Source organism: Callorhinus ursinus, unplaced genomic scaffold (assembly GCF_003265705.2).
Source record: "Callorhinus ursinus isolate GAN/ISIS: 27379988/994484 unplaced genomic scaffold, GSC_fseal_2.0 scaffold82, whole genome shotgun sequence".
Lineage (NCBI taxonomy): Eukaryota > Metazoa > Chordata > Mammalia > Carnivora > Otariidae > Callorhinus > Callorhinus ursinus.
In genome coordinates, this window is record NW_027397144.1 from 3,395,023 (window position 1) to 3,409,909 (window position 14,887).

General features: G+C 46.3%; 1 protein-coding gene across 1 annotated transcript; it reads left to right on the top strand.

Moving 5' to 3' along the window:
- Positions 1-970: 970 nt before the first annotated feature.
- On the top strand, positions 971-12,187 carry CLEC17A (C-type lectin domain containing 17A). The gene is made up of 12 exons (XM_025863102.2): positions 971-1,082; positions 1,226-1,312; positions 2,762-2,794; positions 2,882-2,932; positions 3,016-3,057; positions 3,248-3,289; positions 4,089-4,229; positions 4,315-4,377; positions 6,740-6,835; positions 7,046-7,197; positions 8,052-8,161; positions 11,144-12,187. Exons 1-12 carry the CDS (start codon positions 1,043-1,045, stop codon positions 11,274-11,276), a joined length of 990 nt encoding a protein of 329 aa, XP_025718887.1. The 5' UTR covers positions 971-1,042; the 3' UTR covers positions 11,277-12,187.
- The last annotated feature ends 2,700 nt before the right edge of the window (positions 12,188-14,887 follow it).

Below are 14,887 nucleotides of genomic sequence, written 5' to 3' on the forward strand. Positions count from 1 at the left end.
TTTTAAATAACTTCCAGTTAGTGTCAAGCTCAGGGTGAAAAACCTTCCTTTGCAAGTTCTGTGTATATGACGGTGGTGACCAGCGTCCTTACATCCTGTTGTTCACACCCTCGTGTTGTCGCTTCCCATCATGACTCTGAGCTGGTCCGTGTGAAAAAAATGGCAGAGACCATAGTTTGTGATTTGTGTGGCTAAATCATAAAAGGGGTCAATGGCTTCCACTGTGGCCTCTGCCACACTGGGGGGATGCTCAATCAGCCCTTTTTAGAGAGTGCTTCATCTTGGAAGCAGATCCTCCAGCCTCAGCACAGCCGCCAGAGACCACAGCCCCAGGGAGCCTCTTTACTTGTCTGATAAGTGGGTATAAAAGAGAGGTCCCGAGGCAGAACCACCCAGACAAGCTGCTCTTGAACTCTGAGCCACAGAAACTGCGAGATGGTAAGTGCTTGCTGTCATTACGCAGTCAGAGATAACTGGGCCAGTGACCTAGCACCTCACTGTGGAATGCAGGAGTACTTAGCACTTAGCATTTTAACATTTTGTTGCAAATGTCACTTCCAGGGTGCCTTCCCTCTTTATCACTCTACATTAGCCCCTATCCTATCCCCTTACTCTATTTAATTTTAGTTTTAAATAATGCTTAGTGACTACTGGAAATAAAATAAAAAACCAAACCATATTGTTTATTTCTATGTTTATGCTAGTTCAGTGTCTGTCTTGTCTTGATGGAAAGTTCCTTGAAGGAAGGAGTTTATCCATCTTTTCCACCCAGGGCCTCGCACTGGAATGCAGGGGTTGCTGTCTTTGTCACTCCTGTGCGTGAATCCAAACTGGGAGAAAGGTGTGTGTGTGTGTGTGTGTGTGTGTGAATGTCTGTGTGTATATGTGGTTTGGGTGGTTCCCCTTAAGGTGGATTTGCATGTACTTGACTTTTGATGAAAAAGGGAACTGAGAGAAGCCCCAGGCACCTGAGCAGGAGGTATAGGAGGCAGAAGCTGTCCAGCTCTGACTCTGCCCTCAGGCTCCTGGGTGAGCTGCAACCATGTACATGTATACCAACTCTGGGTGCCAGGACCTGCCAGGTATGGCCCTGGCCAGGCTTGAGCTGGGGGCCAGGGATGGTCGGGACCCAGATTACAGTATTCCCCACCCTGCGGCTGGAAACTAGGGCCTGAGGGACAGAGGAGGGAATGGGCTGGGCTCTCACTTGCCTTTCCTCTGGAAGGGACCAGAGGGGAGGAGGAGGAGGAGGAAGATGGTGATGATTATGAGAACATGGCGCCACCTTACAAGGATCTTCCTCCCAAGCCAGGTAAGAGGACTTCTCAGAGGCCAGGTGAAGGAATGTGTGTTCTGTAACCTGGGGAAAGCAGGGTCCCCAGGGGACATTAGCTGGGCATTATAGACACCCAGTCAGCCTCCTGCGTACCCAGCTCGTGCCAGGCACCATGTTGGCAGGAGTATGTGTCTGTGTCTCCACCCTGCCCTTGAGGCTCTCTCTGTCTGATGGGAGAGGCAGTTCTGGGCACAGCCTCAGGTGAGCAGGTCTGAGAAGGGAAGGACCAAGAGAATGGGGAAATCTCAAGGGGAATTGAGCGGTGAGAGATTGGGGTCAGAGGAGAGGATATTGGAGTGGGACTTAAAGGATGAGTTGGAGTTTGTTAGGAAGAGAAGCCCAGTAGAGAACTGGTGGATGCAAAGGTCCTGGGACACGAAAGCTGGTGTTTCATAAAACTGTGAGTGGACCAGTGGCTCCCCAACTTCCTCGCATTCACACTCTGGGCCCAGATCGACCTTGAGACTTGGGTGCTCCATGCCAGGCCCAGGACTCAACAAGAGTCTGTTAAGTGTGTATAAAAGTGAAGGCTTTAAAAAAAAAAAGTGAAGACTTTGAGGTTTCCCTGAGCCAACTCCCACTAGGGCCGCTGAGGGTTGACTGTGCTGTGTTGCTGTCCTTGGACAGTGGCCATTCCATGAGGGGTGGGGTGCTGAATCCACCACTATTTAATCTGGAGTGAGACCAACCTGGGAGGTCCCTGGGCACCGTGGAGCCCAGAATGAAGTAGGAGGTGAATTAGGCTCAGCTGTTTGTCTGTCTCTCAGCTCCCACTTGGTCCCATCCAGTTCTCAAACCCACCACCAAGATGGACTCCTCCATCTGATCATCAATGCTATCCCTTCCCCAAAGTTAGCCCCCTCCCCATCTCCGATTTCAGCCCAATCTTCACCCCCATCTTTATTTCCAAATCCAAAGTCATCACCCGACTTCAACACAACTAAAACCTAACTGTGACTTCCTCCTCCTACTCCAGTGCAGCTCCAGTCCCAATCTTTATCTCTACCACATCCTGAATCACAACCCTAATGCCATGTCCCCCACTGTCCCCAACCCATCTTCAATTCCATCCTCATCCCAACCACAGCTTGACTGCAACCCTAGCCCAAACTCACCTGTGTCTTTAACTGAGGGTGAACAGTTGTCCCAGTTTGCTCAGGACTGAGTGATTTCCTGGGATGTGGGACTTCCAGTTTTAAAACTGGACAAGTCCTGGGTGATCCAGGATGGTTGGTCACTCTATCCTAACCCTCATCGTCTACCCCCATCCTTACCCCCAATTAACCCCATCCCTACCCCCAATTACATTCTTATGCTCAACCTTATCCCTAGCCCTCCATTTTAGTCCCAGTCCTGGTTCCATCACTGCCTCCAGTCTGTTTCTGACCCTCATACCAGCTCTAATTCTGAACTTCTCTTCTACAGACTCAATGGCTCCACCAAGGCCTCCGAGGGCAGGTGAGCTGGGGCTGGGGGTACAGGAGACCCAGTGCTGGTTTTGTCCTGCTCTGGGCCCGAGCAACCATTCCTCCCCCTCCCCCCCAGGAAAGAAAATGGAGAACCCCCCACTTCCCTGCAAGTCCCCAAAGATCAAAGGTGAGAATCTAGGGCTGGGGCCTTTTGGTTTACCTGGATGAAGCCCTGGTCTGCATAACTATTGTCTTTCTGACCCCTTCTAGGCCTGGACCTCACCCCTGTCCCCCGCACGTCTCCTCAACTGGGTGAGCAGCCGGAAGACCCTTTAAGAAGTCTGGGAGGGGACACCTGGAAGTCTTCCCTCCGTTCCTCAATTCTGACCAGAGAACAAATCAGATGGGTTGGGGGAGGTGTTGATCTTGGAAGACAGAGTCTTTCAACAACTTTTTTCCCCCAAAAAACTTTTGAATAAACTTTTCTCTCCCTTTCTCCCAGGTGTCAACCTGGAGCATCCTCCGTTCCAGTCATCCCTAGCTGGTAAGTCCTCATGCCCTACAGGTGGGCCCCTATCTTCCCTCTCATGATTGCAAGTATGCTTGAGTCAGACCTATGGCCCCAGAGGGAGACCCTGGGGCAGAGAAAAGTGTCCTTTCAGAAGCTCTTCCTCTCTGAGTCTAGACCAGACCCTGAGGGACCCAGGGTGTCTGCCTGGTACTCTTCAGGCCCCAACTCCTACTTGCATAAGGTACGGGAAACATTCTCTGCCCCTGATGCAAAAGCCCTTAAGCATCCTAGAATGGGGAGCAGCTTGGGCAGGGGATGCTGGAGAATACAAGATAATGCATTATAAATGTTAGGAGCAGTGCTGGGTCCAAGTCACACATGACGTCTCCAAGCCTTCAGGTTACTTATTTGCAAATTGGGAATAATAGTTACATCTATGTCATAAGGATGAGGATCCAATAAGATAATAAGGATGTGACATGATACTTGGCACATAGTAAGTTCTCTTCAGCATTCTAGGTTAGGTTGTAGTTGTGTTAGGTTACAGTGATGGTGTTGGATTTGGAAGTGGAGATGGGGATGGAGGTGTGGCTTCATTTGGAGATGGGGAGGGGGCTACATCTGGGGAAGGGGTGGCCCTGGAGCACAGTAAGTGCTCTTCTGGGCTTCATCAGGGTTCTTTTCCCCTGACCCTCTCTTGCTGACCCCATCTGGTGATACAGTCATGACCACAGATCTCTGTCCCTCTGCTTTTGGAGAGAGGCTCAAGTGTCTCTTCCTCACTCTCTGAAGCACCAATATTGGTCTCTCTGTCCCTGTCCTCATCCCCCAGTAACTCCAGTGACCCACCTCAGTCAGAAGTCCAGGTGTCCTGGGTGCTACCAGGAGGAGAGACTGGTGGTGTACCTGTGCCTGCTGGTGGTGGTGTCACTGCTCCTGGGCTGCACTGGTCTGGCTGTGACCCTGATTAAGTGTGAGTAAGAAGAGGATGGGGCATGGGGAGAAACTGAACATTGGGCATGGAAGGACTTGGGCTCAAGATGGATTCTTCCTCATAGACCAGGAGATGGTGGAAGAGCTGAAGATATTAACCTTTCAGCAGATGGCGTGGCAAGCAAATGGTGAGTGCTTTCAATTGTCCCTTCATGCCATCCATAGTGACACCCAATGTGACCCCTCAAACCCAACTCCAAGACCACTTCCAATCCCATCTTTGCCAAGCCTTGTGCTAGGTATTGGGGCACGGGTAGGAGAGTGAATACATCAGGCACAGTTCCTGTTCCTGTGGAGTGTGTGTGTGTGTGTGTGTGTGTGTGTGTGTGTGTGTGTTTGTGTGCATGTGTGTCTAGACTTCCACTGTTCAATATGGTGGCCATGAATCACTGGCTATTGAGCACTTGCAGTGTGGTTGTTCCAAACTGAGATGTGCTGTAATTGTGAAATATACACCAATGTCAAAGACTTGCTACAGAAAAAGAGTGTAAAATATCTCAACAATATTAATAATAATAATCTTTAATATTGATTACTCATTGAAATTGTACTTTGGATATATTGGGGTAAGTAAAGTAAATTAATTTTGCCTGCTTCTTTTGACTCTTAAAAATATGGCCATTAAAACATTTAAATTTATGTATGTGGTTTATATTTTATTTCTGTTGGACAGCACAGGCAGGTATTGAGAGCCATTTACCAAATTATCACTCAAATGAGCATACAATTCCAAATCTCAATGAATAGTCAGTCCAAAGGAAGATCATTCTATGAAAAAAAATCTAATTAGGGATCTTGACCTTATCTTTCCCTAGGGAAAGAGTGCTACAGTTTATTGAGGGAAGAGAAAAAATTAATCACATGAGAGGTTGAGGGTTTTAGGTATATGCAAAGGCCCTGTGTTTAGGAGGCAACATCATAAATACAAGGGAGGAGGATGGTGCAGTTGGACAGGTGAGAGGTAATGGTGACTTGGATGAGAGTTGTGGCCATGAGGATGAACAGAAGTGGGTAGAGCAGAAAGGTTTAGGAGGTAAAAGTGACTGGACCTAGAGATGGACTGGGAATGGCAGTGAGTAAGAGGGAAGGGTGTCAAGCTGGAAGAAGGCACATTTGTGTGGGACCAGTGGGAATACACACATTAGTTGTAGCAAAGTCTTCTGGGCTGGTACAGCCTTCATCATGTTTGTTGAAGTCTGAAAATAGTTCCATTATATGTGCATGCCTTCTCTGCACATCTCAGATCAGGCCACTGTTCTGCTCAAAACCCACTGATGGTTTCTCACTGCCTAGAGTCCAACACAAAACTCTTTTTTTTAAAAATTAAATTAAATTTTATTATGTTGTTAGTCACCATACAGTACATCATTAGTTTTTGATGTAGTGTTCCATGAGTCACTGTTTTCATATAACACCCAGTGCTCCATGCAGTACGTGCCCTCCTTAATACCCAGCACCAGGCTAACCCATCCCCCCACCCCCCTTCCCTCTAAAACCCTTAGTTTGTTTCTCAGAGTCCATAGTCTCTCATGGCTCATCTCCCCCTCCGATTTCCCCCCTTCATTTTCTCCTTCCTTCTCCTAATGTCCTCCCTGCTATTCCTTATGTTCCACAAATAAGTGAAACCATAGGATAATTGACTTTCTCTGCTTGACTTATTTCACTTAGCATAATCTCCTCCAGTCCCATCCATGTTGATGTAAAAGGTGGGTATTCATCCTTTCTGATGGCTGAGTAATACTCCACTGTATTTATGGACCACAACTTCTTTATCCATTCATCTGTTGAAGGGCATCTCAGCTCTTTCCACAGTTTGGCTATTGCAGACATTGCTGCTATGAACATTGGGGTGCATATGGCCCTTCTTTTCACTACATCTGTGTCTCTGGGGTAAATACCCAGAAGTGCAATTGCTGGGTCATAGGGTAGTTCTGTTTTTAATTTTATGAGGAACCTCCACACTGTTTTCCGAAGTGGCTGTACCAACTTGCATTCCCACCAACAGTGTAAGAGGGTTCCCCTTTCTCCACAACATCTCAACATTTCCAACACGAAACTCTTGGCTTGGCATTCAAGGACCTGGACATCAGATCTCATCCTACTTTGAGCTTTAGCTCCTGTGAGGTTTGCCTTGACCTCTACCACTGCAGCCTTCCCCAACACACTTGCCTCTCTAGCTTGGCTTCCAAGGTGGCCCCTGCCCTTGGAGGCTCCCTCTCCCTCTCACAGATACTGAGTTACCATCTTCCTCCAGATAGTCCCCCATCTCCACTCTTCCCCAAGGCTCAGAGATCAGTTCCTCCTCTTAGCCACTCTAGGACTCTCTCTAGGAACTGCACATATCATTTTGAGTTCTAGCAGCACTCACTAGAAAGAGGGTGCAGTAGGGGGTACAGATTTGCTTCTGTCTTATGTGTTTGCAGTCAGTGGTGGGTGGGTGGGTAGATGGGGGTTTGGGTTTCTAACCTTCCAGCCCATCTCTACTGACAGTGACTGGCACGGCAGGGATAGCTGGCCTGAAGAAGGACATTGACCACATAAGAACTTACACCAACCAGTCCCTAGTAGAACTTCGGGGCTTATTAGGTGAGTGGGACTTGGGGAACTGCCCTGAGATGGGGGGCATGACAGAGCTGGCACATTGCACAAATCCATGGGGGGCAATTCTCACTGCAGTCTGCCTGAATGGTGCCCCCTGGAATTGAGCTGTGCACAGCCTGCACAACTGTATATGGCATACCATGTACATGACCCTGTCTCTGGGGCCATTCTGACAGCATCTTATTCTGTCCCCAGACTGTACCAAGGTCACCTGCCCGGAGGGTTGGCTACTCTTTGAGGGAAAGTGTTACTACTTCTCCCCAACCACCAAGTCATGGGATGAAGCCCGGAAGTTCTGCCAGGAGAATTACTCTCACTTGGTCATCATCAGTAGCTTTGCTGAACAGGTGATCTGTCCCTTCCAAGCCCTTGAGAATCAGTGGGAATCACATATCCTTCCCTGGTCTGGATGGAGAGAAATTGGAATTGCCTTTGAGCCACTAAGACTTTTAATAGCAAGGTTGAGAGGACATACTATACTTAAGTTTAAATCCTGATTGTTTCTTATCCTGAGTATCAGTTTTTTCTCTAACCTGGAGATATAATAATGGCTATCTCTTAGCACTTTCTATTCTCCAGGCTGTATTCCAAACGTCTTATATCTTACATTAACATAATCCTCACAACAACCCTGTTACTTAGTGTGTGAGTCAGGAGAGGTTATGTTCTGCTGAAATAACAGACAGCCCCTGTAACCCAATGGTGAAAGTTAAGGGGCAACTCTGAAAGCTTCCACTTACTTGTACTCACAAAGCAAGTCACATAGGTCCTCCTATGCTTTTAGGTGGTAGGGAAATAGTTCCACCTGTGGAGGAGAATTGGCATTTTGTAAGCAACTGCAATGATTTGATGCTACCACGGTTAGATAGCAAAACCATTTGTACACAGTACATTCTATTTGTACTTCACAGATGAAGAAACTGAGGCACAGTACATTTAAGAAACTTGCCTGTGGTCACTTACAGCTAGCGAGTGTCGGAGCTGGGATTTGAGCCCAGATGTTTGCATGGTTTATCTTTCACTATCTTTTCACTTTAATTTATCTGTGTCATTATTTTCAAGTGGATTTCTTGGAGACAGCATATAGATGAGTCTTGTTTTGTAAATTCAATCTGACAATTTCTGGCTCTTAATTGGTGTTTTTAGATCACTTATATTTGATGTAATTAAATTGATAGCTGAATGGAGTTTGTACTTGCAGAACTTTGTGGCCAAGGCTCATGGCTCTCCACGGGTGTACTGGCTGGGGCTGAATGACAGGGAACATGAAGGGGACTGGAAGTGGCTGGATGGGTCACCTGTCACTCTGAGGCAAGTATCGAGGGCTCTTTGGGTCTCTGCTCCCTGTGGGTCTTTGTGCAGTCCGAGCCAGAAGATTCTCTAGAATCCCAGACCAGGCCAGATAGAGGAGGCTCAAGGGTGCTTTTTTCCAGTAGGGCTTCTGGTCCCTGTATCTTTAAAACTTTCCTCCATTGCAACATCTCCTCCTTTTAGCACAACTGCTCAAATACATCAGGTCCCCAGGTCAATGGCTGGGGGGAAAAAAAGAAAGAAAGTGTGGCTACAACGCAGGAGGAAGAGGAAGCTTTTGATTTGCCAAGAGGATGAACCGGATCTCTGTGTCTCTGTCTCTCTGTCTCTGACTCTCTGCACTTTACATATATTAACCCATTTGTTTAATCTTTTTAATAATCCTATAAGGAAAGTACTATTATCATCTCCATTTTATTTTATTCTATTTTTTGTCATCTCCATTTTAAAGATGAGGAGACTGAGGCACAGGGAGGTTAACCAACCTGCCTCGGGTCAGAGAGCTAGCAGGTGGTAGTGCCAACCAACCTAACTTTAAAGTCTATACTTTTGAGCGCCTGTGTGGCTCAGTCAGTTAAGCATGTGCCTTCTGCTCAGGTCATGATCCCAGGGTCCTGGGATCGAGTCCTGTGTTGGGCTCTCAGCTCAGCAGGGAGTCTGCCTCTCCTTCTCACTCTTCCTCTGTGCTCTCTCTCTCAAGTAAATTAAAAAAAATCTTAAAAAATAAAGTCTATACTCTTAGCCCTTATACTTTACTTTCTCAAGGAGTGCATGTATTTATATTTGGGTAAATGTTAACAAATTGCCCCCCATAGTGGTTATACCAATTTATTCTTTCACTGGCTTGGCTATTTTTCTTCATCAAAAGTTCATCTAACTTTTGTAATTTTTGATGGCTTAATTGTAAGTGAAAATGAAATCACAATATAATATTAATTTGCATTTCTCTTATAATGACTGAGATTGGGTATCTTCTCATATGTTTAATAGCCACAGGTATTAACTTTTCTGTGAAGTGTTTGTTCATATCACTGGTATATATTTATATTGAGATTTTCTTCTTTTTTATTTTTAAAAAAAGGTTTCATTTATTTATTTGACAGAGAGAGACACAGCGAGAGAGGGAGCACAAACAGGGGGAGTGGGAGAAAGAGAAGCAGGCTTCCCGCGGAGCAGGGAGCCCAATGCAGGGCTCGATCCCAGGACTCTGTGATCGTGACCTGAGCGGAAAGCAGATGCTTAACAACTGAGCCACCCAGGCACCCCATTTCTATTTCTTTTTTTAAAGATTGTATTTATTTATTTATTTGACAGAGAGAGCACAAACAGGGGAAGCAGCAGAGGGAGAGCGAGAGCAGAGAGCTTGATATGGGGCTCCCTGGGATCATGACCTGAGCCTAAGGCAGACGCTTAACTGACTGAACCACCTAGGCATCCCTTCTTATTTATTTTTAAGAGCTCTTTATATATTAGAGATATTAGTGTCCTGACAGGGGATCTCATTTTTTAAAATTTTTTATTGTTATGTTAATCACCATACATTACATCATTAGTTTTTGATGTAGGGTTCCATGATTCATTGTTTGTGCATAATACCCAGTGCTCCACGCTGAATGTGCCCTGTTTAATACCCATCACCAGGCTAGGGATCTCATTTTTTATTAAAGATTCCTGGAAGAATGGGGCACCTGGGTGGTGCAGTTGGTTAAATGACTCTTGATTTCAGCTCAGGTTATGATCTCAAGGTTGTGAGATCCAGCCCCCTGTTGGTTCCACGCTCAGCGTGAAGTCGGCTTGAGATTGTCTCTCCCTCTCCCTCTGCCCCTCCCGCTCATGATCTCTCTCTCCCTCTGAAATAAATAAATAAATAAATAAATAAATAAATAAATAAATAAATCTTAAAAATAAAAAAAAGATTCCTGGAAGAAGGCACAGCTCTGTGAATAGAGAAGGCGTGGCTTAGTGTGGTGCTCAGCTCAGACCCCTTCATGGGGTTGGTGCAGCCCTCCTCCAGTAGGGGGCACTGACTGCTAAAGGCTCACGGTTATGCTTTCTCTGGAGAGTTGTCCTCAGCTCAGTGGAGACCTGCTCAGCTCGAAGGTTAGTCCACTCCCAGTGGGGTCAGCCCATAGCCAATGAGTGGCTGAGAGAAGACTGGATCCCTTGTCACAAGTCGAGATAACTCTGTGGTGTTATTCATACTCCACAGCTCCCTGTCGCATCAGGCTGAGGCTAGACCAGACTGAACCCACATCTCTGCTCAACTCCTCCCCCTGCCCCAACCTGCTTCTCCCACTCCTTCTCTCCTGAGAGCATCTCTTAATAAATTCCACGCACCTGAATTGCCAAATCAGGCTCTGCTTTAAGGGAATGTGATCCAAGACACTCTAATACCTGGAAGGTTGGGAGGATTGCAGGGGCGAAGGAAGGGTTCTTTGTAAGAGGAGTCAGAAACGGACCAGATTTAGGAGCAGGAGACTGTCCTGGCGAACGGGGAGGTGGGGCTGAGTTAAGGCAGACAAGCTGGGGTGAAGGGGATAATGTGGCAGCTTCAGGTAATTCTGAAAAGCTGAAGAAATGATTAGGATGGAAGAGCCTTGAACCACGAAGGCCTTGCCTTCTCTCCCCCCTCCATATTCTTTCTTTAATTAAAAGACTTTATTTTTTACAGAAAATTTGAGCAGCAGGTACAGAGAAATGTTTCATATACTCCTTCTTTCCTGCACATCGGGTTTCCTCTATTATTAACCTGTTGCATTCTGTGTGGCACATTTGTTACAAGTGATGAACCAATATAGATACATTATTATGAACTAAAGTCCATAGTTTACATTAGGGTTCACTCCAAGTGCTGTGCATTCTATGAGTTTTGTCAAATGTATGATGTCATGTATCCACTGTCACAGTATCGCATATAATGTTCTGAAAACCCCTGAGCTCCACCTATTCATCCCTCCCCATGCCCACTTTTCCTCCCTCCAGCTTTTGGGACCCAGAGGAACCCAACAACATCTATGATGAGGACTGTGCCAGCATGAACAAAGGTGGCACCTGGAATGACCTCTCTTGTGACAAGACTACATATTGGATCTGTGAGAGGAAATGTTCCTGTTGAAACTTACAGTTGAGGGTGGGTGTGGGTCCATACCCAGTGCTCCTTGGCTCTTGGGATGAGAAACTTCTGCCCTTCCACGGAAGACTCTGCCTCTCCATGAGCTGACATGGATATACCTAAGATGGAACCAGGAGCTTGGATGTTGCAAGTCCCCTTGGGTGCAATGAGAGCATTTCTAGGGTGAGGATTTGAGGGCTTGGTTTTTTTTTTTTTTTAAGATTTTATTTATTTATTTGGGAGAGAGAGTGAGCGAGGGAGAGTGCACACAAGCAGGGGCAGAGGCAGAGGGAGAAGCAGACTCCCCTGCTGAGCGGGGAGCCCGATGCGGGGCTCAATCCCAGGATCCGGAGATCATGACCTGAGCTGAAAGCAGACGCTTAACCGACTGAGCCACCCAGGAGCCCCGTGGACTTGTTCAGTCGGATGGTGTCTTTGTCTGTTCAGGCTGTTATACCAGAAAACTGTAAACTGAGTGGCTTATAAACAACAGAGGTTTATTTATTGAAATTCTGGAAGCTGGAAAGTCCAAGATCAAGGCATAATGTCTAACAAGGGCCCACTTTCTGATTCACAGATGGCCATCTTCTTGCTGTGTTCTCCCATGCTGGAAAGAGTGAGAGCTCTCTAGGGTCCCTGTTATAAGGACACAAGAGTTCTACCCTCATGACCTAATCACCTCCCAAAGGCCCATCACATTGTGGGTTAGGATTTAACAAATGACTTGGGTGAGGGCCCATAATTCAGTCTGTAGCAGGTGATTCACTGGAGATGTGGTTCATTTCTGAGCGGACCTTCTTGGGCTATTAGCTCTTGCAATATTAGAACTCAGGATGTCAGTTCGCAGTGTGGTCCTTGACCACTGTCTTGGTTTGCTGGGGCTGCCATAATAAAACACCATAGACTGGCTTAAATGAGAGAAATTTATTGTCTCACTGTTCTGGAGGCTGATGTCTGAGATCAAGGTGTCGAAATGGTTGGTTTCTGGGGAGACATCTCTGACTTCTAGATGACCCCCTTCTCCCTGTGTCTTCACATGGACTTCCCCTTGTGTGTATCTGTGTCCTAATCTCTTCTTTTTATAAAGACACAGACCATATTGGATTAGGGCCCATTGTAATGACTTCATTTTCATTAATTACCTCTTCAAAGACCCTACCTCAAAATACAGTCACATTCTGACATACTGGGGGTTAGGACTTCAACACGAATTTTGGGGGAGATGCAATTCAGCCTTTAATACCCACTAACTGACTGATGTTCCTCCAGTGATTATGACAATGAAAAGCACCCCCTAGGGGGCTGGTACTACCCTGCAACTGAACACAACACAACACGGCAATCCCTTTGGACAATCCCTGAATTGTATCCAAAGGTAGGTAGACATTCTCCAAACTGATCAATTTATTGATCAACAACTACCCTTGATGAGTAGCAGAATCCTTGCATTGACTGAGAGCAGGTGATTTTTAAAAAATTTTTTTATTGTTATGTTAATCACCATATATTACATAATTTGTTTTGGTGTACTGTTCCATGATTCATTGTTTGTTCATAACACCCAGTGCTCCACGCAGAATGTGCCCTCCTCAATACCCATCACCAGGCTAACCCATCCCCCCGCCCTCCTCCCCTCCAGAAACCTCAGTTTGTTTTTCAGAGTCCATCATCTCTCCTGGTTTGTCTCCCCCTCTGACTTACTCCCCTTCATTCTTCCTCTCCTGCTATCTTCTTCTTTTTCTTTTTTCTTAAAATATGTTGCGTTATTTGTTTCAGAAGTACAGATCTGTGATTCAACAGTCTTACACAATTCACAGCGCTCACCGTAGCACATATCTTCCCCAATGTCCATCACCCAGCCACCCCCATCCCTCCCACCCCCGACCACTCCAGCAACCCTCAGTTTGTTCCTGAGATTAAGAATTCCTCATATCAGTGAGGTCATATGATACATGTCTTTCTCTGATTGACTTATTTCACTCAGCATAACACCCTCCAGTTCCATCCATGTCGTTGCAAGAGAGCAGGTGATTATGGCAAGGAGGCTCCAAGCAGAGGGGCAGTGGGGGAGGTTAGCATTCACTTCATTTCCTGTTCCCATCTCTACTTGTCTCCTCCCACCACCACACCTGCCCCAACTCACCACTACTGGAACCAGCCCACCATGTAGCCTATAGACTGCAGAGTGGGTGGGCATCCTGTTCTAAGCCCTCTACCCAGGGATCATTGGTCCAAGTGACTGTTTATCTGGGTCAGGGGAAGTTTCTGCATCTCAGAAGAGGAAACTTTAGCTTCCCCCAGTGTGTTAAAAAATGGGGAAATGGAGCTGTGGTCACGTCTTTGAGTCACGCTGGGGGCGTTCCACAGTGGAGCTGTCTCAAACCTATCTCCCTTCCACATCTCTCATGATTGTCTAATTTTAGGTAGAGAGATAAGTGTGAAGGAGGTCCCCTTTACCACTTTGGGTCCAGGGGAGCACAGGTTGGGCATTCTTGGTGAATAAAAAGAACAAAACCCACAGTTTATCAAGCATGTATTGTGTGCTAGATAGAAACAGTAGCTCCCACTGAATCTTCACAATGACTCTGTGAGGTTGGAACAATTACCAACCCCATTTTATAGCTGGGGAAATGGAGCCTTGCCCATTGTCATTGAGTGGATAAGTTGCAGAGCTGATATTTGGACTCAATCTGTGCCTCCAATGGTTGATCTCTTTCTGTAGCACCTGCCACCTTTCAAGGGACTGTCTGTAAACCTGAATTATCCCTGAGGACCCCAACCTTGTAGTTCTTATCTTGGCTGGCACTTATGGGAAGGGACCTGAGTGGTGTGGTGGAACAGACATCCTGGGCTGAGGTAGGGGACTAGGAATGGAGTTCTGGGTCTATTGATAATAATCTGTGTGGCTCTCCTGGGGCTATTATGATAATGCAGGTGAGAGAGAAAAGGGACCAGCTAGGAAGAAAATTAATCTATTTTGAAGACGGATCAAATGTGGGGTGTGAGAGGAAGAGAGGAGTAAAGAATTACCCTAAAGTTTTCAACTTAATCAACAGGAAAGATGGAGTTATTAATACCTAGAGTTGAGGAAGAAAAAATGCTTATGAACACATTTATTTATTTAAAATTTTTAAAAAAGATTTATTTATTTTAGAGAGACAGAGAGAAAGCATGCAAGCAGGGTGAGGGGCAGAGGGAGAGAGAGAATCCTCAAGCTGACTCCCTGTTGAGCTTGGAGCTGACACGGGGCCTGATCCCAGGATCTTGAGATCATGACCTGAGCCAAAATCAAGGGTCAGATGCTTAACTGACTGAGCCACCCAGGTACCCCCTTACATTTATTTATTTATTAAAATTTTTTTGTTTTTAAGTAATCTCTACACCCAGTGTGGGGCTTGACCCCCCGACCCTGGGATCAGGAGTCGTATGCTCTGCTGACTGAGCCAGCCAGGTGCCCCTGAACACATTTAGATTTATGTGGTTCATGAACTCTTGCTGAAGTTCAAGAATGGAATCTTGTGTGCAGGAGATGTGGTCATGGCCTACTTAGATCCTTGATCCTCATATTTTCAGCTACTTCCACCAAAGTCTTCCTGGTCTGGCACATGGCAGGT